The sequence below is a fragment of the Myiozetetes cayanensis genome, unplaced genomic scaffold (genome assembly GCF_022539395.1).
Source record: "Myiozetetes cayanensis isolate MyiCay16 unplaced genomic scaffold, myiCay2020 scf5-8, whole genome shotgun sequence".
NCBI lineage: Eukaryota > Metazoa > Chordata > Aves > Passeriformes > Tyrannidae > Myiozetetes > Myiozetetes cayanensis.
In genome coordinates, this window is record NW_026087742.1 from 97,406,836 (window position 1) to 97,428,637 (window position 21,802).

Genomic DNA, 21,802 nt, shown 5'->3' on the forward strand with positions numbered 1-21,802 from the left:
GGCCTATGAGCAATTCAAATCTTCTAAAGCGTGTGGTTCACAAGCCACAGAAGCTCTTCAGCGCTCTGAGGCTGAAATAATGCTTGCAGGGATGAGTTGCTAATAGAATTTCCTAATGCCTGTAGGACAAACCAGGTAACAGCAGCCATGTGCTTCAGTAAAGTAAACCTCCCTTACGTGAACTAATCTTTGCCAATGAACAACAAAATATTTCCCCCTTCCTTCTCCAATTATTATTAATCTGTAGTGCAACAATGCAGAATTCAGTAATCAGAGTGATAACTAATGCAAACACTGGAAAAGCTTACAGCACAGCAAAAAGTTGTTTTCTGTAAACTGTTGGAAGCTTCTCAACCTGTGATTTAACCTTGGGATTTGCAAAATCACACAAAAATTATTCCTGTTTGAGGAAGTTAGTCCGCTAGTGCTGCAGCTAAATTACAGCTCGTCTGTTGATTAATTACAGGCAAAGATTATATAGAAATGACTGGATTTGAGGACCACAAAAATCCAGTCACCACAGCTGAGCCAGAATAGGACAAACTTTGACTACTACTCTTTAGTAATAAGTGTCTTGGTTAATGACCTGTGAATGTCAACAGCTGGGACCAGGTGGGACACAAGAAAAGGTGAGCTATGGACATGAGGAAGCAAAGATGGAATGTTGGAAAGCTTTCCAATGATCAAAATTGGACAGACTGAAAAACCCAAACCCGGCTGCAAGAACAAAAGAACATTTTAAAGGGTGGAAATTATCTGTAATATATTATTCTCCTCACATAATAAAGAGGAAATATCTTTTTTCCCTTTGCTGTTGTCTTATATATTGGATCGAAACACTTCCTTCTGGTCATCCCTGCCAAATCTCAGTATCAGAGGAAATATCAGCTCACTATTGTTAGTATATAAATCGGCTGAACTTCATCTAAGACCAATATGCAGAATTACTGTGCCAAAAAAATCCCCCGTATTCTCTGAAGGGACTACATCTCTATTTTAAATAAACCTGAACAGAAAATGGAATTCTTTTGGAGAACATAAAGGACTATAAAGAGCTAAGTAAGACACTACATGGAAAGAAGCCTCTGCAGACATCTTAGCTCCACATGGGCCAGACATGCCCATTGTCACTCTGAATATTAACTTACTCTACGCTACATAGGGCTGTGACTGTAATTCATTTTCTGGGTCAGAAGCCAAACTGAAACAATGTAAGCAAAAACTGGCTGTTTCTTTTGTCCCTGCCCTGGACCGGGAGACATACAAACTTGACTTGGGGTTCCCACTTTTCTGGGAGAGAACGAACCTCCAGGCTCTAGGACAACCAAGCAGGAGAGTAAACAGGACCAGTGATGCCCCTCCTGTTTCAGCAGCAGTGTCAAGGCCATGTGCTGCAGAGGACTCTGTTGGACAAAGCAGCCATGCTAGCAGGCTTCAAACCCCAGGTATGGTAGAGCCCATCCCCTCTAGCTGGCTGGGCCCAAAAGATGCCATGAGTGGCACAAGGTCCTAATTATGCTACTGAGTGGTTTACTGAGGAAAGGGTGAGAGGAAGGATGGTTTTCTATCCTCACAAAGTGCAGAGAAGGGTGAAAAAGAAGAGCCCACACCAAATTTCCTCTAACTTCTTCCTCAGAGACCCTATCCTTTTGAAGCGGGAGATATGGTTTCCACAACTCTCATGATGAGACAAAATCAAATTCCATAATCCCTGAGTGAGTGATAAGACTTTATCTCCAGGCTTTTTCCTCACCTCAAACAAATACTGCTGTTCTACTAAAAGGTGGAAACAGTTTTAGGATAAAAACTCCTTTTTTGATAAATTTGCAGTCACTAAAAATCTTACCCAACTCTATTAATTAACTTGCAGGATAAGGCCAGTCCAATCCTTCCATTAAGATCAAGATTATGCCAGCATTTTCTCAGTGACTTTACAGAGCTTTACAACAGCCGATTAACCTAACTAGACAGGCTAAAGCAAAGTCATGAATGAGTAATGCCAAAAGAATCAGTGAAGATATTGAACAACAGCTACAGTATTTCTTTGGGTATGGCACAGAATAGAGGCACTTGATTGCCTTCAGCAATGATGAAGGTATTGCATATGAAATCCAGGATAGCTGTTAAGCTTATTGTGAGCTGTAACAACATGGCAAGAAATCATTCCAGCCTCCAACTTAGATTGCCAGCATTTTGTCACTTGACAAACCTCTGAGAAAACATGAATATTTGTTTTTCTAGATCTCAGGCAGCTTTGAGTTTGCAAAGCTACAGAAACAAATGGAACATATGAAATCCATGACGAATCTACAAATCCCACCCTGCCTGTTTCTTTTTTAACTTCCCTTTCTGGCAGTTCAAAATCAGGAGACATCAGTCAGTTGCTAGAGTAGCTTCATGTTGCTATAACACTTACCTGAGGTCAAATTCTAGCTCTAATAACTACTTTTTACTGCCGTGCAAAAGAATGTTTACTGATCAGTGCTGATCAACAGAAGGATACAGCAGGTTTATTTTGTCTTCAAACCTCAAAATACAGTTTTTCTCCACGTATATACGTATAATAGGGATTCTCACCTAACTTTGGATTCTTTCCTCTTAGTAGTTTTTAATGTTCTTTCCACATCAAAGTTATTAAGTTGTTCTGTGAACTTTACTCTTGAACATTTTAGTCTTTAATCTGAACGTTTTATCTCTACACTTATGCTTCTTTAGCAAATGATTTATTTTGTTTTTCATCAAAACCCAGAAATTTTCATTTGTCTCTCCTTCCCTCCCCCCCCCTCCCCCCATCTTTTTCAATTACTTCTGCTGGCACTGCAGGCAGCTGCTGCTTCTGCAAATTTCCCAGTAACTGGTGCTATGCACTATGGAATGAAAAAAACAAACCAAACCAACCAAACAAAAAAACCCCGGAAGATAATGTGAAGGACTTTGTTTGAAAATAATTTGAAGGACTTTGCTGGCTCCATCTGATAAGTTGTCCCTGAGCTGGAGTGTTAGGTAACTCCTTTGGGAACATGTAATATTAAATATTCATGGATATCCAATTCTGAAGACATAATACTGAATATTCATATCGCAACCATGATCCCAGGAGCTCTGCTTAGCATATAAAGGAACATCAATATAGTTGTTAAACTAAAGTATGCTCTAAGCTGCAATATTTCATATATGCTTAACTAGAATGGGCATACTTGGGCATATTGAACATAAGATTTTAAAGGCTCAGATTTGGCCCAAATGCAAATTCCTCTTTCCTGAAATTAAAATTCAATTTGAGGTCACTTTTAACTCAAATTAGAAATACAACCTGCTTTCTGATGAGACAGGATGACCTTGGTTTTAGTTTTACAGTTTTGCAACCAGGAAAATTACTGTATTAGTCACTTCATCATAACTCTCACCACTTTAAATAGTTTGTTTGATCTTGAACAGCACAAGCAAAGACAATGTTGGTTTGTTCAGCACACGTTCATCATCAGAAGTTTTTACAGATGTTTGAGCTGTAAGTTGAATCTCTATGTGCCAGCCTGGGTCCTGACAGCTCTGGGGAATTCACCATGCAAGAGGCCAAGCTGCTCAACGTCAACGCTTTCCCCCAGATGAAGGTCACTGCAGTTACAGCCAGGCATCCACACACTGCCTGACAGAAGAGTGGGAAGAGTGTTTTTGTAAGGGAGCCGGCAGGGAGGACGAGTCAGCTCTGGGAACAAGGCCCCAGAGCTACCCTTACCTGACCCTGATGATGGCAAAGCTGTGACTTTTGCAGGCTCCCTCTTTCCTTGTTGACCTTGACAGTGCGGAGCTTGGTGCCAAATTCTTCTTATGTAACCCACCCAAAGTTTCTCATCCTGTCTTCCCCTTGCCGTCCCAACAGGCTTTCCAGCATGGCTTGGATTAGCCTAAAAGTTCTTGTGGTTTCTTGTTTCACATTTTGGTCTGACCATTTGTCATCCTGGTTCTGTTTCTCCTCTCTCTGTTCTTAGAACAACAGAACACAGGATCACCTCTCTGGATAAGATTATAAATGCTTCTCCATTGAACTGCCAGTAATGAGTCTCTGCCAAATTTAGACTTGAAAATTCCCCAAGCAGCAATTTAATCACATTATTTTGGATACAGCACCATAGCAGCTGCATTCATTCGATGAGGTTTATGCCGAAAACAATGGCAAATTAGCTCTGATGTGTTCTGGAATTTGCTCTTTATTTAGTTTAGAATAGCCCTGTTTTAGTGAGCATGACTCCCAAGCCTATTTGGTCCTGCAGTCTGTGAGAAAGTGGGAAGGCTCTGACAAGAGTTTTTAAAAATCAGATATATCTACACCTGTTGCAGCTCAGCTATTGAACTCCTCCTGGTTTGTGGTTAAAAGGGAATTGCCAGACAGATCCATTCTACTACATTTCAAGGAATATTGCAGGACTATTTCCAGTCATGCATATAAATCAAAACAAATACACAAATAAATCCTCCATTTTGCCCATATTTTTCATGGATGAACTTTTCCCAAAGCAGAAAAGATTATAGCCATACCAGAAATCTAGTATGGGTTCTCAAGGAAATCTAAAACAAATGACTTCTGCAACTACCTCCAAGCTTAAACTTTAAGCCAGATTCAGGAAATACACGTTCAATTTGTTTTCTTGAACTCTCTGGACAATTTACAGTAAGTTAGGATGTGACATGGAGCCTAATCATAGGGCAAAATTCACAGCTGGGGTGTAAAAACCTCCAAAGATCAAATTTATTCTCCTACTGCTATTCCCAACAAAAGCCGCGACTTCCCATTAGAAGCTACATTAGAAGATTTGCCAAAATGCTAACACCCTATGAAGAGCATAACTCCCACAGGGAGTTTTTGTATTGGAAAAAGTCTTTGTACAGGCACAGTTTTGGCACCACTTTTGTATCTCTGTAGTTTATTTTGCTTTGTTTATTAATACGGGTAATTATTTTGGCAAAAATACTTTTTGAGTACTTATCAAAACAAGAAAAAAGAAAGCTTTCTGTTTTCAGCTTTCCTCAAATTCTCAAAGGTGGACTCAATGTCATGAGTCACATTTGTACATCTTAACTAGTCTGTGATGATAAATAAAACAACCTTTAGCAGAGCTGGACATGAAGTTGCTGTATCCCCTTTTAATACACAGCTAAGGGCTACAGTTGGAAGTGGAATTGCTTCTCCTTCCTTAGCGTAACATTTAAAGTCCATTCAGCGACCTTCCTTTCTGTCCTAATCTGCCAGATTTATCTTCACTTTGTGCCAGAACCAGACTATGTTTGACCCATCACTGCATAATTTCAACTTGCTAGACATCTAGAAAATTACTCACTTACCATGCAGAGTTCTTTTTTTACTACACAGTGTTGGAGGTTTTATTGCTCTTGAGAGATGGCATAGCTCAGGGTGGGATTGAACAGGCATGGCACAAATGCTGAGGAGAAGTAGGGATGGACTGCTACAGGAAGGGGAAATAGGTGAATGCACAGAAACCAGCCATTAAATTGTTTTAGCTGCTTGGTATTGTATTTTAGGCACCTGACTTGTGCCTGTATTATCAGCATCTAGGGCAGCAGTCTTACTAGAGTACACTTTTGTAATCAGTGGAGACAGCTGGGTACCTAAAGAGGGAGGAAATGGAGTAAACTCAGTGGTCCCACCTCAGGGGTGCCTGCACCACTGCATTGTTGGGGCTGCTCGCAGCCAGCAGAAAATGAGGGGGGTCAGTTCACTTCACCAAACGGTTGCTCATCTACCAAAGCTGCTTCAGTGGAATGACAGGAACATGCAGAAAGGGAGAGTAACAGGAAGAAGCATTTTTGATGGTAGCAGGCTTGTTAAATAGTTCGGTTATACCATAATGTATTCTCTCAGTGCTAAGAGTATAAGTAAGAAAAATCCCAAATAGTCAATGATAAGTAACAAACAAACAAATAAATAAATAAGACTAATAAAAAAATACGGTAACATTTGTTGAAGCAATGTGGGATTTTGCTGGTCTGTCTGTGGCCAGAGTTTGGTATATACTGTACACATAATATAAAGCAAAAATAGTAATAGAGCAAAAATTTTAAGTCTGGACAGGAAATCTTTCGCTCACACTACCAAACTGATACTTCCTCACAGCACTAGAAAACAATTACATGAATTCTGAATCTTAAACAAGAATACTGAAGTTACTTATATATTGTATTAGAGAACAAGCCCCAAAGCTTCCAAACACTTCTCTTCTACCTGGCATGCCCAATTTAAAACAGTTTCTCATTACTGAAGCACTTAGCTGCTTCAGAGTTTCTGACAGACTTTCCCTATGAATTTTTCTGTAGAAATGACGACTCAGAGAGAGTAGCCTTGAGACAGGCAGCTTCCAAGATCGGATATTTGCCTGACCTTGCAGACCTCCTCAGGAAGGAAACAAGTTCCTCCAAGGAAAACATGTGACAGCAGATTCAGAGCCTGCTCTGCAAACAGAAGTCATTCAATGAGGCACTTCGGTCTTGAACTTCGAGGTGAACTGGGGTTCCTACCATGCTCACAATATGTCAGGAAAACCCCAAACCAAACTGTGCAAAGGAACCAGGCATTGTCCCCTTTATATCCTCTTGTTTTCTTTCTTGGACAGACAGTTTCATTAAAAACTATAATCAGAGTCATTGCAAAATAGGCTCTCCCACATCTGAATTTGTAACTTGTGACAATCATTTACTTGTAATACAACAATTTACTTGTACCCTTGTACTGCAAACACTCAACTCTGCACACAATAGATGTAGGAATTAGACTAAAATAGCTCCCTAATTTATTCAAAATTATTTTTGATATTGTACACATTCAAATCTAAAGCCTTCACTGCTGAAATTAAGCATTATGATATTTAAGAGCACAACTCCAACAAAATTGCTTTTATTTGCTGTTTTGGTTGATTTTCCCCAAAGAGTCGTAGTGACTTTTGACAGAAATTTGACAGAAAAATTGCACTGCTTTCAAGTGAGAGTATGCAAAATGATTTAGGCAGAGCAAAAAACCATTTAAAACTGATCAAAATTCAGACTTCATTTAAATTTTTCTCAGGTTTTCAGAAAAATGTTTTATTAGCTTATCACTCTCTTTATCCAGCCTCTTCTAACAAAAGACATTACAAGAAAATTATTAACCTACAGTTATTCACTGTGTATGTTCAGTAGAGCAATTCACTGTATGTTCAGACAAAGGTTTTCAACTTGTATAAATATGAACAAAGCTGGAAGTAATCAAGTAAATTAAAGGGGTAAAAAAAAAGTTTCTCAGATAATATACTTAGCCCAAAAGAATGGCAGTAATTAATAGCATGCTGCCTGCATAAGAATTTCAGTGCCTTGAAATTTCAGTCTACTAAGTCTGAAAAGAAACCATATTCAGCAGAAGCAAGGAAAATGTAAAAAAAACAAAACAAATACCAACACAAAAAAGGCTTCATGATGCAGCTCTGTTTGGTGGATTTGACTGGAAAGGGCACCTTTTCCTCAAGAATGACCATAAGAAATGCTCAAATGAAAACATTACTCTATGGCTAACATAATGTCTTTTCTCCCACAAGCTTCAGCACATTTTTGAAACTGAAGGTTGTAATCAAATGCAAGGGAGAGAACAATGCTTGCCCATACATAAGGAACATGCAAGAAAATACTGCGTCATCATATAAATTCACCCAAAGTTTGCATAACATCAACAGGCATCTCATGGGTCCTTTTGGCAAGTGGGCACCTTATCACCCCTTGTGCTGAAAAGGGGGCTCAAAGCAACAGCTCCCTCACACGGTAGATCTGACAGAGTACAAGAAGCATTTGGACAATACTCTCAGGCACATGGTGTGACTCTTGGGGCTGTCCTGTGCAGGGTTAAGAGTTGGAGTCAATGATCCTTGTGGGTCCCCTCCAACTCGGCATAGTCTGTGATTTTATGAAAACGTTTTAAATGCTATTCAGGTGAACCTTCATGCCTACACTGATCAGAATGTGTCCTTCTCTTTAATAACTTATTATTAAGATATTGCTCAAATTCAGTTTGAATGAGTTATAATCTCCATATGCTGCCAGATACATTGGAAAATAAAGTTTGCACATGCTGTCATTATCTATACCTTGACTAGTTTGCTTAATGCTTCTACCACGAGACAAATGCTGTGAACAGCTGCCCATCTTTACAGTTTATCTGTATCATAACAAAACCCAAAACTCAGGTGTATAGCCTCCCATTTCAAAATAACCAGTAGATCCCCAGAAGTGTACAGGTAAGTTTTGACAGGGAGGCTACTGTACCATAGGAACCTGTGAAACTGCCAGCTGCTCTTAGAGTAAAGCCCTGAGTGCCTACCAAGAGAACATTAATCTATATAACCAAGACAGCAACACAGGTTCTTCTCTTTTGCTTTGTCACAAGATCTTTTCACTTCTCTGGTAGCTAATGAAAGATGATGTCTTTCATTTTTTACCTTTAATAATTTTAACTATCAGCTAGCTTTAGATGGAGAAAATTTCTCTGACATTCAAACGCGTTACAAGCTTGAACTGACATTGTTATTCATAGGTCTCAATATAAACTGCATGGGGTAAACAGGAGAGTCTGATGAGCCTTAAATTTTGTTGCATATGTGTAGATACTTTTGGAGAAAAAAAAGAAGCTGGATTATTTTGACTAGAGAAGCACTTTTTTTTCTTCTTCATTTCCACTTCAAATTAGCCATTGGCTTCTCCAGCTCAGATACTCAGAGTGTACTAAGAAATCTTCCAGTCCTATCTGCAATTAGAGATTTTCCAGCTTATTTGTAGTCAAACAGACTAGTGTTTATCTTCTGAGGAAAAAACAGAAGTTTGTTGTCCCTAAGGTATGCGCATCTTAAAAATACGTATGTGAATTACTGGTAGAATTACATTAAAAAATACAGAAAAAATGCTGCAGTGACTTATGATTTTAGATATACCCCAGAACAAGAGTTATATTGACAATCTCATCCTGATATTAGTCCTGGGATCCAAGAGCTCTATCCCCCTCTCACGCCCATCTCTTCACTCAGCCTAACAGCAGATTGCTGCTCCCATCTTCATCTGTCTTGGTATTAACATTGATTTATTGCCCACAACTGGTGAGCCTACAGTGAGTAATGGTGTAAGAAATAATTAATGCAGTATGGCACTAGGAAGTAATTGCATTTAAAAGGCCTGCCTGTACTTTTTAGCTTTTTAAGAAAAGATTATACATTTCATTGCTACTTATCATAATGAGCTGATGTGTATGTTACATGAAAGATCTCAATGTGCCATGTTCTTATTTTGTTTAGAAAATCCTTTGGAAAAAGAATATGAAATCAAAACAATAATTTCATTAAGAAATTAAAGCTTCAACATGAGATAGAAGAGAATACCTCATATGATATATTCTTTTGTATTTTGGAATTTATATTTTTTCCCCGAATTTAGGGCATGAAAATTTTCAGTCAATAAAGAGCACTGTTATAACAGTATATTAACATTAGTTTGGACATCAGAATTAATTTGTTATTAGACTGGTAAATAAGGCACATACAGAATCAGGAATCGCACTGTGACCTCTTCTCTTAGATGAAGAGCTTTACAACATAATGCTAAGGGGGAGTGAAACTATTGTCTTTCAAACCAAAATAATTAAAAGAAATCAAATAGTAGTGCTTCCACTGACTAGTGAAACTAGCCAATATTAATTTAAAACTTCTTTCTTATTTAGTCTGGGCCATTACATGATGCCAACAGCTCACTGGAATATTACCATGACCATATAAAATGTCTATGTACCTATTGTGCTTCCTTTTGTATTTTGTGCTAAGCATAGCTGAATGAATTACTTGAAGCTGGGATTACATCTCATGTACTTGTACAAGATCTTATGTTACAGGACCTCTTTTGAATTGATCTTTTGGGGATTATCATAGTAAAATTAAGTAAATTAATTTCTGTACTTTACAGATGCAGTTGGTAGAGATGATAGTACCAGGGAAATGATGTCTATTCCAAAGTCAAAAATGCTCAGAGAGATTTTATTTTTCTTAAAAATCCCCTCAACTTCCATATAGATACAAAATTGTAAATTACTCCACCAAAACATCCCTGACTTTTCAAATTTTCAGTATTTGGTTTCTGCAGTCACTGTTTTGTGGGCACTAAAAGGCTATGGACAAGGACTCTGAAGTAGTTAAGAAGATAATTCTCAATATCACAACTAATTAAAGAGATAAATAATAATGGAAAAAGCTAACCATAGACACTTTAGTTACATTTCTCATCTGTGCTGAATTTGATCTCTCTCATACTATAAAATATAATTATAGAATCATACTGCTACTTTATATTATTATGGCAAACATACTGTAAGGAAGCTAAAATTGCGAAGTTTCAAAATATAAGACTGAGTTTACATTCTGATGGGAAATTTTCAATTCTCCAAAAATGCAAATTTTGTGAACATGGAAAAAACCACAAACCTCCACACATTGTTGCTTTCAAAGTCAAACCGATGCAACTTTGTGCATGTAATAAATAAAAAAATGTAAATAGCCTAAAAATTGTAATTGAGATAAACAAGGAAAAATATTTATACAGAACCATATTCCTGACTGTGGACTCGCTGCTTGTCTCTTTTTCTTCCCTTTTCAGTTTTCAGTGCTCAGAGTCTCAGTGAGCTCTTTCAGGGGAGACAAGGTGTATGTGCAAACATACAGGTGTTAGTAGGTGACACGGAATTTTCTAAATTTTCAGTGCCATTCTACCTGTGACAAAGACTCACACCTGGGAGCAGCTGAAAACAGGTAGGAAAGCTTTAACATAGGGGATCTGTAAGGTACAGAAGCAACCCAAAGGTCCAGTCCCTCAAGCAAATTTGTCTTAGGCATTAAAACAACCCTGTAGATGCTCCCCTTCCTCAGTCATAAACTGAGATATTGCATAGGACCCACATGTCACAGAAAGCAGAAATCTGTAAAAAAAGTAACACTTCCACTTCAGCCTGTAGAAATTAAAAAGAAAAGGCTATCATAAAAAGCAATCCTGCTGGCACCATCAAGGCACATCATCAAGAAAGTCAGTTATATATTACGTATTTATTAGCTACTCAAAATGTCATAAGTATTTTACTGGTGAAGACAATGCATTTTCAATTAAGCATTTCTACTGAACTCAGCATAGTCATACTTTGATAAAATCACCTAATTTTCAATTTTCTTTGCTCCTCCTTTATTTTTCAATGACTTTAGATAAGGGAAAATAGATTTGCAAGAGCACATCATAAACAAGACATGAAAGCTGTGAAGGGTAGGAACACCCTCGCCCCAAGTCCTTGATGTGGGTGCTTGCTCTCAAGGGCAACAAGTCCTTCCCAGCATAAGAAAAGGTTTCTTGCATAGTGGGTCAAAGGATGCCAGCAGAGATCTTCTGCAGGAGTTTTCCTTGCCACAGACCATTCAGACTTTCCAAATTAGGCACTGTTTCTGTTTGGTATAAAAACCTATGTATAAGTTGACATGTTAATGTTGTATGTTAATGGCACATACAGGTATTGACGTTTGGCTAGGAAGTGAACATTTCGCTGAAGAAAGAGGGTTGAAGAAAAACATAATAATAGATGTACACCTGTGAGGCAAAATATTGAAAGTAATGTACTGGGATCACTGCTAAATTTGTGTTTTAAGATCAGACAATATAAAAAAAAATGTAAGAGGTCATGAAAATTATTCAAAAATTATTCAACATAAGGTGAAGAATTAAAATGCTTTAATCAGGCTCCTATGATTGTGTGTCATTACTGGGCACAGTTAAAGTAATTTCTCTTCATGGAGCAATCTAACATATTAAATTAAAGGTTGAAAAAATCTGAATAATGAGTGTTCTGCAGTGCTTATTTGGGAGATATTTACATCTAGGTTTTGGGGTGGGATTTTTTTTCCTATTTTAAAGCCCATTATTAACCACCTTCACATTTGTCTGAAAAATATATTTGCTGTCACATTATTTTTTATGAGGTTATGCTTTAAAATAAGTCCAGAATATACATACCTAACATATGGACATACATATCTACACCATTCCACATACTTCTGAATGCCATTGAAGACTCTGGGGTTGGGTCTACTGTCCATATTAAGTAGTTTTAGCCTTACACATCCAACTAGCTTTATCATTCCCTGGTAAAGCACTAAAACAATTGTCTGACTCATTCTATTTATCACTTGTAAGGAAATGTTCTGTTATGCTAAGACCTGCAAATATTCTGCCTTTGAAAGTCCACTTGTTTGCTACTTTTCCTGTTACCAACCCTATATTTATTACTCTGGTAGTGAAACACTACATTCCTACACAAAGGGTCAACCTGTGCCCAATGTTCTAGAACAGTTTGTTGTTTGCCTTTCAACTCATCTATTTGCTTAATTTTCATGTTTATCACTTTATTATTCATGTTTAAACAACAAGTCTCATTACAAGGAAGTATCTAGTGTGCATTACATTTCCACCAACAGCTTTCAAGCACTGTATTATCTAAAATCACATAATCAACGAAGGGTCAGTCAAGAGGTCATTACAATACACCAATTTGGAGCTTGAACATGGACTTAAAATCTGTTATCTGAACAGTTTGGACCAGAACCATGGAAATGTACAACAGTACCTTTTATTTAATTCCTAATCTGGTTTCCCTGGAAAACAGAGTCACAAGAACAAAGATAATAATGCTGTACTATTCACAATTTTGTTTAATTCTTTTGTTCTTCCGGAATAGATTGGGCCTTCAACACCATCATTTCCACTAAAATTGAAGGAAATAAATAGTATGTGAAAGACTTGCCAACTGTTAAATTTGTGAAAGTAAGTTTTGAAAAACCATGGCATATATTACCTAAAAGAACTTAGGCACATAAAATAAAACCAATCTCACAGTACCTAGAACTATTGTAAAATCACAGTTTATTGTCCACAGTTATACCCATGAGTGACTTCAAAATGCTTCTAATATAAAAAACCTACACAACTCTCACAATAAAAGACTAATATTGGTATTTGGCAATATTTGGTAATACCAAACACTTTCTATTATCCTTCTAAACTCTGACAAAGAAATACCAAACAGAGGAAATGCAGACATTTGAGATAACACTGAACTAAAGAGACAGTGTTCTAAAGTTTGCCTTCATAATAATATGTCAATGTAATTAAATAAGTGTAGCTGGAAAACCATTGTAGGCAAATAGTTTATTCCTATGTCAATCTTCTTCTATGGAACAACTTAATATTTTCGGATCTTTGCAAATACAGAAGCATGGAGAGTTAGTTACATTTTTAAATCTGTTTCTGGGTTAAATAATTAAGTAATATCAGACAATGTATCAAGCTGCATCTAATCTAATAATAATGAAAGTCTATGAGTTCTACATTTTGTTAGGTTGGACACAGTGTTTTAACTATATGTTAAACTTGCATAACAATTTATGACTGCTTTCCAACAAGAAAAATTATTCATGAGTAGTTGAATTGACACACCATAGAAAACTTAATCCTTTCATCCTGAATGTAGGAAAAATAGATGTGTATGGATTCTGCCACTAAAACGGGGTGGAAACCACACAAACAAGAAGGTCCCTTTTGTTTCTGGAATAGCTGAGTGCTATTCAGAGGGGCTGCCCTGCCTTCATAAACATATTGAAAATAAATGAGTGCTAATAAATTTTGAACAAACATATGGAGAACCAAAGCTAACCTACAGCAGTTCGAGTCAACAGAAGATTTTTCTTGACCTAAAAAAGTATGAAAATTGTGCCGAAATTATTTTTTGGCAAGAAGATATTTGTCAGAGGCTAAATTCTCAGTAAATATGAAGACAAGTGAAAAAATCAGTTTCAATAGTGTTGTTCTGGCTTTATACCACTTAAAAATACGTTTTACCATCTATCTTTCTCTTTTGTTACACCTCTTCATGGCTCTTTGCTAATATTAAATGAGCAATATCTTTCCATTCACACCTTGTAAGGTTGTTCTCCCTCAAATATTCCCTCTTCTTCAAAATAAATCTTATCTTTCAGGATTTTTTTCACTTTAATGAGTCTAAATATATCATGGAACAATGGTAATTTTATGATTTTTCTCTGAGAAAAAGAAGACTGTACTTCTAAATTGTTTCTTTTCATCACAAAAAGACAAAAGTGAAAGAATTGGTATCCAAAGTAATTAGCTATAAATATTTTCTTATAGGTAATATGGTGTAGTAAGTACAGGCATTTGTTATTTTGATGTTTAAAGCTCTCATTGTTTTTTGCAGCTAAAAATTATTTTTAATTTATATAATAGTTTTGACTACCACCTCATAAACCTAGTGTGTCACCAGGATATTTCCTGTTCTCTGTTTTGGTCATGGCTTATTGTTTTTTCCATTATTAATATGTGTATGTGTATGATCCACTTTAAAAAAACCCACAAAAAACAACAAAAAAAAATACCCCAAAGCACATCTATAACCACTAAACCAAAATAAGCATGAATGTATATCCTGTGATCATGTAGCTAAGAAAGAAAGGATTGCTCCTGGAAGAACACAAGTGCCCTCAATCCCCTCAACCCCAGTGTAAACTGAGAAATAAAAGCACCTCTCAGGGTTAGGGATGTAGTTGCTACAGAAAACACTTCCTCATTTTGAGATGTCCACAATTGCTGTTACATTGACTGTTAAACACACTTCAGCATAGACGCCTCTGTTGGACAAGTGTACAGAACTCCTAATTAAGGAGTTTAATTTTTGCCACAAAAGGAGCTAGATTGTAATGGCATCTTTTGTCCTATGCTTAATGAAGGGTGAGGTATTGTTTAAACAATTAGCAACACTGCTGCAAGAGAAGTAATTAACATAGCTTAACACCCAGAGGAACACCAGTCGCTGTTGTTAATATCAACAGTGTGTCAATTTAAAAAGAAAAATCACAAGAGTCACTTGAAGTGGTTAGTTTTTGTGGTTTTTTTAAGATAAAGTTAACCACACATTTTTTTAATTGATACACTATACTACTGGCTACCTCATTCTCATTCTTTCAGAATTTTTTTACAATATTTTAAAGATTTTAAAGATATATCAAACCCCACGTATATTAAAAAGCCACCGCAGTAATACAGCAAGCAACAATCCATTTTCTCTAGTGGGGATTTTCTAATCTATTTGAATATTTAATTTGCCAATGGTGTGTGCACATTACCTGTAAATTAACAAAGACCATCTGCAAGCACATACCTAATATTATGTTAGCAGAAAGACCAGTGATTCAAGAAGTCATATAACCATTTATGAAGGAAGAAGAGGCCTGAAAGTGAAAAGAGGCCTGAAAGTCTTGTCCATCATCTACCAAACACTGGTGTGACCCGGTATCGTTCTTTCACTTCTTGCAGGGTAAATGCCAATCTACAGAACCGAAAATCTCATTTTCCGAGATTGACTTATAAACCAGAACAAACTGCTGAGACAGAAAAGCTAATGGGGAAAGGGAAGACATAGGTTTCGGATTACCTTCTTATGAACAGAGAATGGATGCTGGATCTGGATGGGAAACACCTAGCCTACCGTTCCTGGAGTCAGAGCATAAATGTGTTGTAATCGCTGGCATAATTGCCATGACTGATTTCATCACTGGCATTAGCAACGTGAAATAGGGTGCTTCATGACAGAGACAATAGGAACAGGATTTCACAGAGACTATTAATTCTCCGTGTAACTTGTTTTACACAGTGTGGGTACGAAGACAGTCCCCATCTCAAAAGAAATCATACAGATAATCATAAATAATGCTAGGAGTTGTCGGTATGAGGCAACTCGGTAAGAGTTATTTGACCTAGGTCTACATTAACCATTAAATTAGTACTTTAATTAATCTTCAAGAAGGCTGGTGGAACGTACTTTATTAAGCTTCTGCCAGGTTAGCTAAAGTGGGTAACATCCAAAGCAAAGGTTATTTGTGTTTCTGAGATGCACCTTCTTAAAGCCTAATGTTTAAAGACACTTTTTTGAACAGGCATCTTTGCACAGAAGAGCCACAGATTGTGCAAAAATACCCTCATCTTCTTCATAACTATCTGCAATATTGAGTCAAAGATATCAAGAGAGAAGACATGCCTTTTAAAGTCTTCTTTCAAGACTTACATTATCTATGTACATTAGCACTAAGAAACATTTATTACTTTTTTAAATCCACAAAAATACACTTATCCAGTATTTAATGTTGAAGGTATTTCATGTTAAGTCGTCTATTCCTACTGTTATAACCTTGATAAACCATACACTGTTATCTTACTAAATAGTAGCACCTGTTAAGGATGTAAGCCCACTAGATTATTAAAAAGCACTGTAAATCCATGCATCTTCTATTCATGTTTATAGCTCACGCTCAGCGTTATCAATGGATAAAGTATTAAAATAACAGATCAGTTTAGAAAAACAAGAAAGCAAAAATAACAACTCCTCCTTAGTAAATAACATCTTTAAGAGACGCGAGGAAGCTATTGGGTCCAGGTAGAGAAGTGTCTTTCATTATGTTAATATAATCATAGAATATGATTATATTATGTATAAGTATGTTTGCATATTCATAAAGGCAAAAAAACCACACAGAATGTGTATGTAGATTTTACCTGCAATCACCTAAAGTTATCATAGACATGTGTGCAGCCACACATTTTTATCTGAAAGGATTTAAGTTAGTTAAATCTAACAATTCAGTTTCTTTTCCACTTTCAAAATTCTGTGTGAGAAGGCTGGCAGATAAGCTTTGCTTTCCATGCCTGTGATTTCTTGACTGCACTCCATTTTTGAAAATCCCCGTGCACACAGACACACACAGACTATGTGGAGGGAGCAGGTGGAGGTAAGTGTGGGATGCCTAGTTCCTGCCTTGGCTCTGCAGCAGCACAGGAGTTGGCATGAGAGAAATGTACACCCAGGTGGATGGGAAGCCACTCACCTTGGCCTCAGTATTCAGCAGGAGCTCTGCCTCCACCATCAGCCCCAAGAGCCTCGAGAGAACCCTGAGACCTGGCTGCCCACTGCTACCTCACCCAGGGCATCCTGTGCAAGGCCAGGCTGCCAGAGACTTCCAGCTACCTGGCAGGACATGTGACAGAAGCTTGCCAAACTGTGGGAATGCAACAAGCTCAGAAACAATTCTGGTTTTGTTTTCAGGACCGCACTGGCTGCGAGGATGGTGGGAGGCAGCGCGGGAAGAGCGGAGCCAGTGTTCAGTTTCCCTGGCTGGACAGGCAGCTGGCATCCCTGAAGCCAGCACAGATAAATGCATCTCCTGTTAGTGTTGATATAAAGGGCTTTTCACAATGAAAGCAACTTAATGAAAAATAATCAACAGCAAATATATGCAAAGAATGCCTGACATTTCAGTCAATGCCTGTGTATGTGCAGTCAGCACTATACCTTGCCAGCTGCCAGGAATAAAGCTGCAGGTACATAAGGAAATTCACCTAAACAGTAGTATGTACTACACACTCCTTATGATAACTTTAGAGAAATCAAAGCATAACTGAGGAATTTTTCTTAAAGAGAAATATGACAAATTTTAAATGGTGATGAGCAAACACATACAGATGTGGATTTGTATCTCGTCTGATTAGAGATCGCACATTCACCTTTCCCAACCCCTGCCCGAACAAGGAATTTAGCATGCAACTGAAGGGTACTTTCCTTCCCAACCACACACTGCTTGGCTAGGAAAGTTGATAGATAACACTGACCTTTAGCTTGTCAAAACGGTCACTTAAAGCTGCCACCTGATGGTCACGGTGTCGCCCGACCAGTTTACACAAGGCACAAATTAACTGGTCATCAGTCACGCAGTACATATTAACTTTCTCATCCTCATGCTCCAAGCACATTAATCCCCTGATGTGGGAGTCCGGGATGGGCTCGATGAGGCGGTGGCCAGTGAACGGCTTCTTATTGGGGTGAGTGGCTTTCAGGCACTCCTCACAGTAGGACACCTCGCAGGTAACGCAGGTTTTCACTGCCTCCTGGGCAGGGTCTTGGTCACAGAACTGGCAGAGGACCTTCTCGCAGGACGACATGCTGTTGTTATCAAATGCCCGCTCCCGGCGGGTCTCGCTGGGGGAATTGGGCCCGCTGACCGAGGCTTTCTGAAACCTGTCGATGATGTTCTGCAGGGTGACGTTGCGCTTGAGCCCGTCTAGACCGCGCTGGCTGAGGGTGATGACATAGCGGCAGGTCGGGCACTGGAAGGCGGTGATAGACTCCACCGGCTCGTTGGTGGCGCAGTGGGAGACCAGGATGCGGTGTGCGCAGTTGAAGCAGAGGCTGTGAGCGCAAGGCAGCAGCAGCGGGTCTTCAAACAGCTCCAGACAGATAGGGCAGGTCAGTTCTGACTCCAGTGTTTCCATCTTCAGGCAAAGCTTTCCTGTGGCGTCAGCGAAATCCAGGGAAGCTGATCAGCTATCTGGAAACACACGTAAAATTCGATTAGGCAAGAGAAAACATGAGGGGTCAGCCACAGGGGGTTGTCAACTTTCGCCACTGCTCCCTGATCTATCAACCCACCACGCCAGGCGGGAGAGCAATCAAAAGTTTTGAACCTGCACATGAACAGAACAAGGTATTTAAAACTGGACTGTTTTATTTCCCATCCTCCCTTTTCACTTAAGAATGAAAAAACACTAGGCTGCCTTCATTTTTTTTCAACTTTTCCCTTTCTCTCTCATGCAATCAAGAAAAACAGCAGATGTTTCTGTGCAGTATTAAAACCCAAAATTATGATCTTCAGTCTATTACAGCAAAATAAGATTTCTTCTACAGATACTGCTTTTGGCTTCACTTATCTATTACCAAAACTTTTTAAAAAAACCACTTCACCTTTGTGCAAGGATTAGTCCCTAGTATTATAACTGATAAATTTGTAATCTCTATTACCATTAACAAAGTTATTTTATCAGATTGAAATTTTCATTTGCTGCTATAGAAATAGCGTGGAATTTAGAGTACATGTCTGTCTTTACTTGTGTAAATATATATACAAATATATGCACAAGGAATAATGTTTCTAGGGAAGCATGTGACAGTTTACATATAATATGTATGCATGATATATATCATATACTAATCTACTTCTCTGTATTTCAAGAACATATACAGCTGTATTTTTGTGCATATATACCTGTATACACATGCCAAAAAATATATCACATGCATGTTTGCAGTAAGATAAACGTAGCCAGGGAAGCACACAGTGTCATAACTGAAATGCCTAAAGAAAGGTGAATTAAGTAGATGGCAAAAGGTAGTTTAGCCCAAACTTCTGATGATTCTAACCTCTACTGTATGAAGAGTCTCTAGACAGTAAGACAGTAAAGTGCAGTGAGATAGTGCAATGTGTGATTTACTAGGAGGAGTTTGTGCGTATGACTGTGGAAGCATCACTTTAGCATGAATACTCTCTACTGCTAAAACATATGAACTACTGCCTGCCTCAGTTAACTTACTGAACACCTGAAGTGGAGTTGGATTAAAATCAATTATTTTTAAATGAAGGTCATTGAATTTTCTTGGGAAGGTAGCAGTACACCCCCATCAGAGCTCAACTAAAACTTCATTTTGCTTCCCTTCCTGCGCTCAGTGTTACAGAGAGTGGTTTTGAAAGAGTCGCCCTACGCAGCTCTCCCTGCCTAAGCTCCTGTCAAGGGCCCGTCGCTGTCGCAAGCAGACAGGTCAGTGAAGCAGAAGCAAAAGCTATGCTTCACACTCACAGAGCTGTACCTCTTCACAGTACAATGTATTTCAGCTTTGTTGCTCATAACTGAGGACGGCTTCAGATGGCACAGCTGCATAATCTTTACACTGTAAAGTCATTGTTCAGTTGTGTGAACTCTTGACTCCTCCCCTGACCAGGGAAAAAGACAGAAGGACGAGAATCCCCCACAAACAAACCTTGATTCATTAGGGGTGAGAAGAGCTCAGGGCTCATTAGCAGCCTTGGGAACCAAGCATGCTCGAACCTTCTGTACTTCATGACAATTAGTGTGGGGAGCGTGGTGGCAGTGACAGGAATGCTACCTATAACCCCAATACGAACCAAAGCAAAAAGGAAAGTTCAGCAAACAGAGACAAGGTTCAGACTGTCCATCGGTATTTAGTCCTCCTTGCTGTGTGGGAAGAGCAGCAAGGCGTCTGTTCCAGAGGTATGCTTAGAAATTAGGATACTTTGCCTCTTTGCGCTAATGTGTCCTTTTATTCTGCCAAGAAATCTGAGCATTTAAAAAATGCGCTGACCCTGTCATAAAATTTGCTTTTCTGTATCTTCTGTGATGCTGATCTTACTTGAAATAAAGTTGTTTGCCAAAGACTAATTCATTTATAACTATCCATCAGCTGCCATAATTGCATGGTGCATCTGGTCAAAATTAAACGTCTGGCAATTTAATACAATCAGGAAGACAGCTCCCCTCTCAGCCATAGCCATACAGCACAGAAGAGATGAAAGCCTTTTCTGCAAATGAAGACCAGTTTGTCTCTCCTCCTCTTCACTCTCTTTCTCACAGGAGTCCCAGAAGATCAAAATCTCATTCACATTGTTTGAATCCCTTCCACACCACAACTGTCTACCTCATCATCCACTTATTCTGTAAGTTTAATGCTGCACTGGAGAAGGGGATTTAGGGTTGGCAAGAGGTAATGTTCAAAAAGGCAGACTAATAATTGTTCATCTATTATTAGCATCCCTGTGAAAACCTGGTTTCTTAGGACCATGTTAAGTGTATAGGCTTTCTTGCACGCTAATCTTTCTATATAAAATTCCTCCAGCTTTTTTGTGTGCCAAGCAGTTTCATTCATTCAGTTTCCTTCTTAAAGCACTTTTTTTAACCAAAGGCATTTTTATGGTACTCATATAAAAGAGAGGTACAGATAAACAGCTAGAAGCAGCAAAAAACATTTGCATCATTGCCTCATGGAAAGATGTTTGAATCATCATCAGGGCTTGACACAAATACCACCATCTCAACTGATGACTAATTCTGATCTATCTGACCTGAATGAGCAGCAGCTCAGCCCTAACTAATGCTATTCAGCATGAGAAAGGGTGCCAAAATCTGATCTCAGACTGTAAATGTCTTGGAATAAGAGCCTATCTTCCAAGGTAATCAAAGCTGAGCACACTGAGAGAAACCAAAAAATTACATTTCCCTGTTTTCTTCTGCAGTTGCAAATAAGTCAAAACATGCTACATCTGGGACTGAATAATGAGTCCTTTGAGAGTCACCGAAGAGGGGCTGCATTTTCTGGGCAATCCAATAAGTACTCTTTAAAGCCACTGCAATTCTGCTTTCACTTTTAAATTGGTGTCTAAAGTATAGATAAGTGTGCTGATGATCCAGCTATAAAATCTTTCAAACTCACTGGCCCTTGCCTTAAGGTTTCATATTGAGGTTAGTTATTTTTTTCCTTGGGAATGGTAGAGAATCCATGGTTTATATATGCACATGTTTGTTGTATTCCATATTCAACATAACTTAAAAATTGAAAGCCACATAGACAGCCTCCAGACACAGAAAGGAAAGAAGGAATTTCAAATACATAATTTCCTGTTTGTAAAAATATGGCATTACTGGCAGAAAATTATACTATTACCAAAATGTCACTGAAATGACAAATATTATTTTTCTACTCACAATAGGTATTTTTAAGAACAGATATCAAAATAAAAATGATTGTCAAAACAAGTGTTATTTAAAAATCAAAAATATACTTAAGTAA

General features: G+C 38.2%; 1 protein-coding gene across 5 annotated transcripts in view; it reads right to left on the reverse strand.

Annotated features, from left to right (window-relative positions):
* The window catches only part of MID1 (midline 1), a 250,279-nt gene that overhangs the window by 81,792 nt on the left and 146,685 nt on the right, over positions 1-21,802 (reverse strand). For all 5 annotated transcript variants that reach the window (XM_050331813.1, XM_050331812.1, XM_050331815.1 and 2 more), the window contains exon 2: positions 17,779-18,494. In XM_050331813.1, coding sequence (XP_050187770.1) covers positions 17,779-18,438 — 660 coding nt within the window. In that variant the 5' untranslated portion in view covers positions 18,439-18,494. The remainder of the gene's footprint in view (positions 1-17,778; positions 18,495-21,802) is intronic.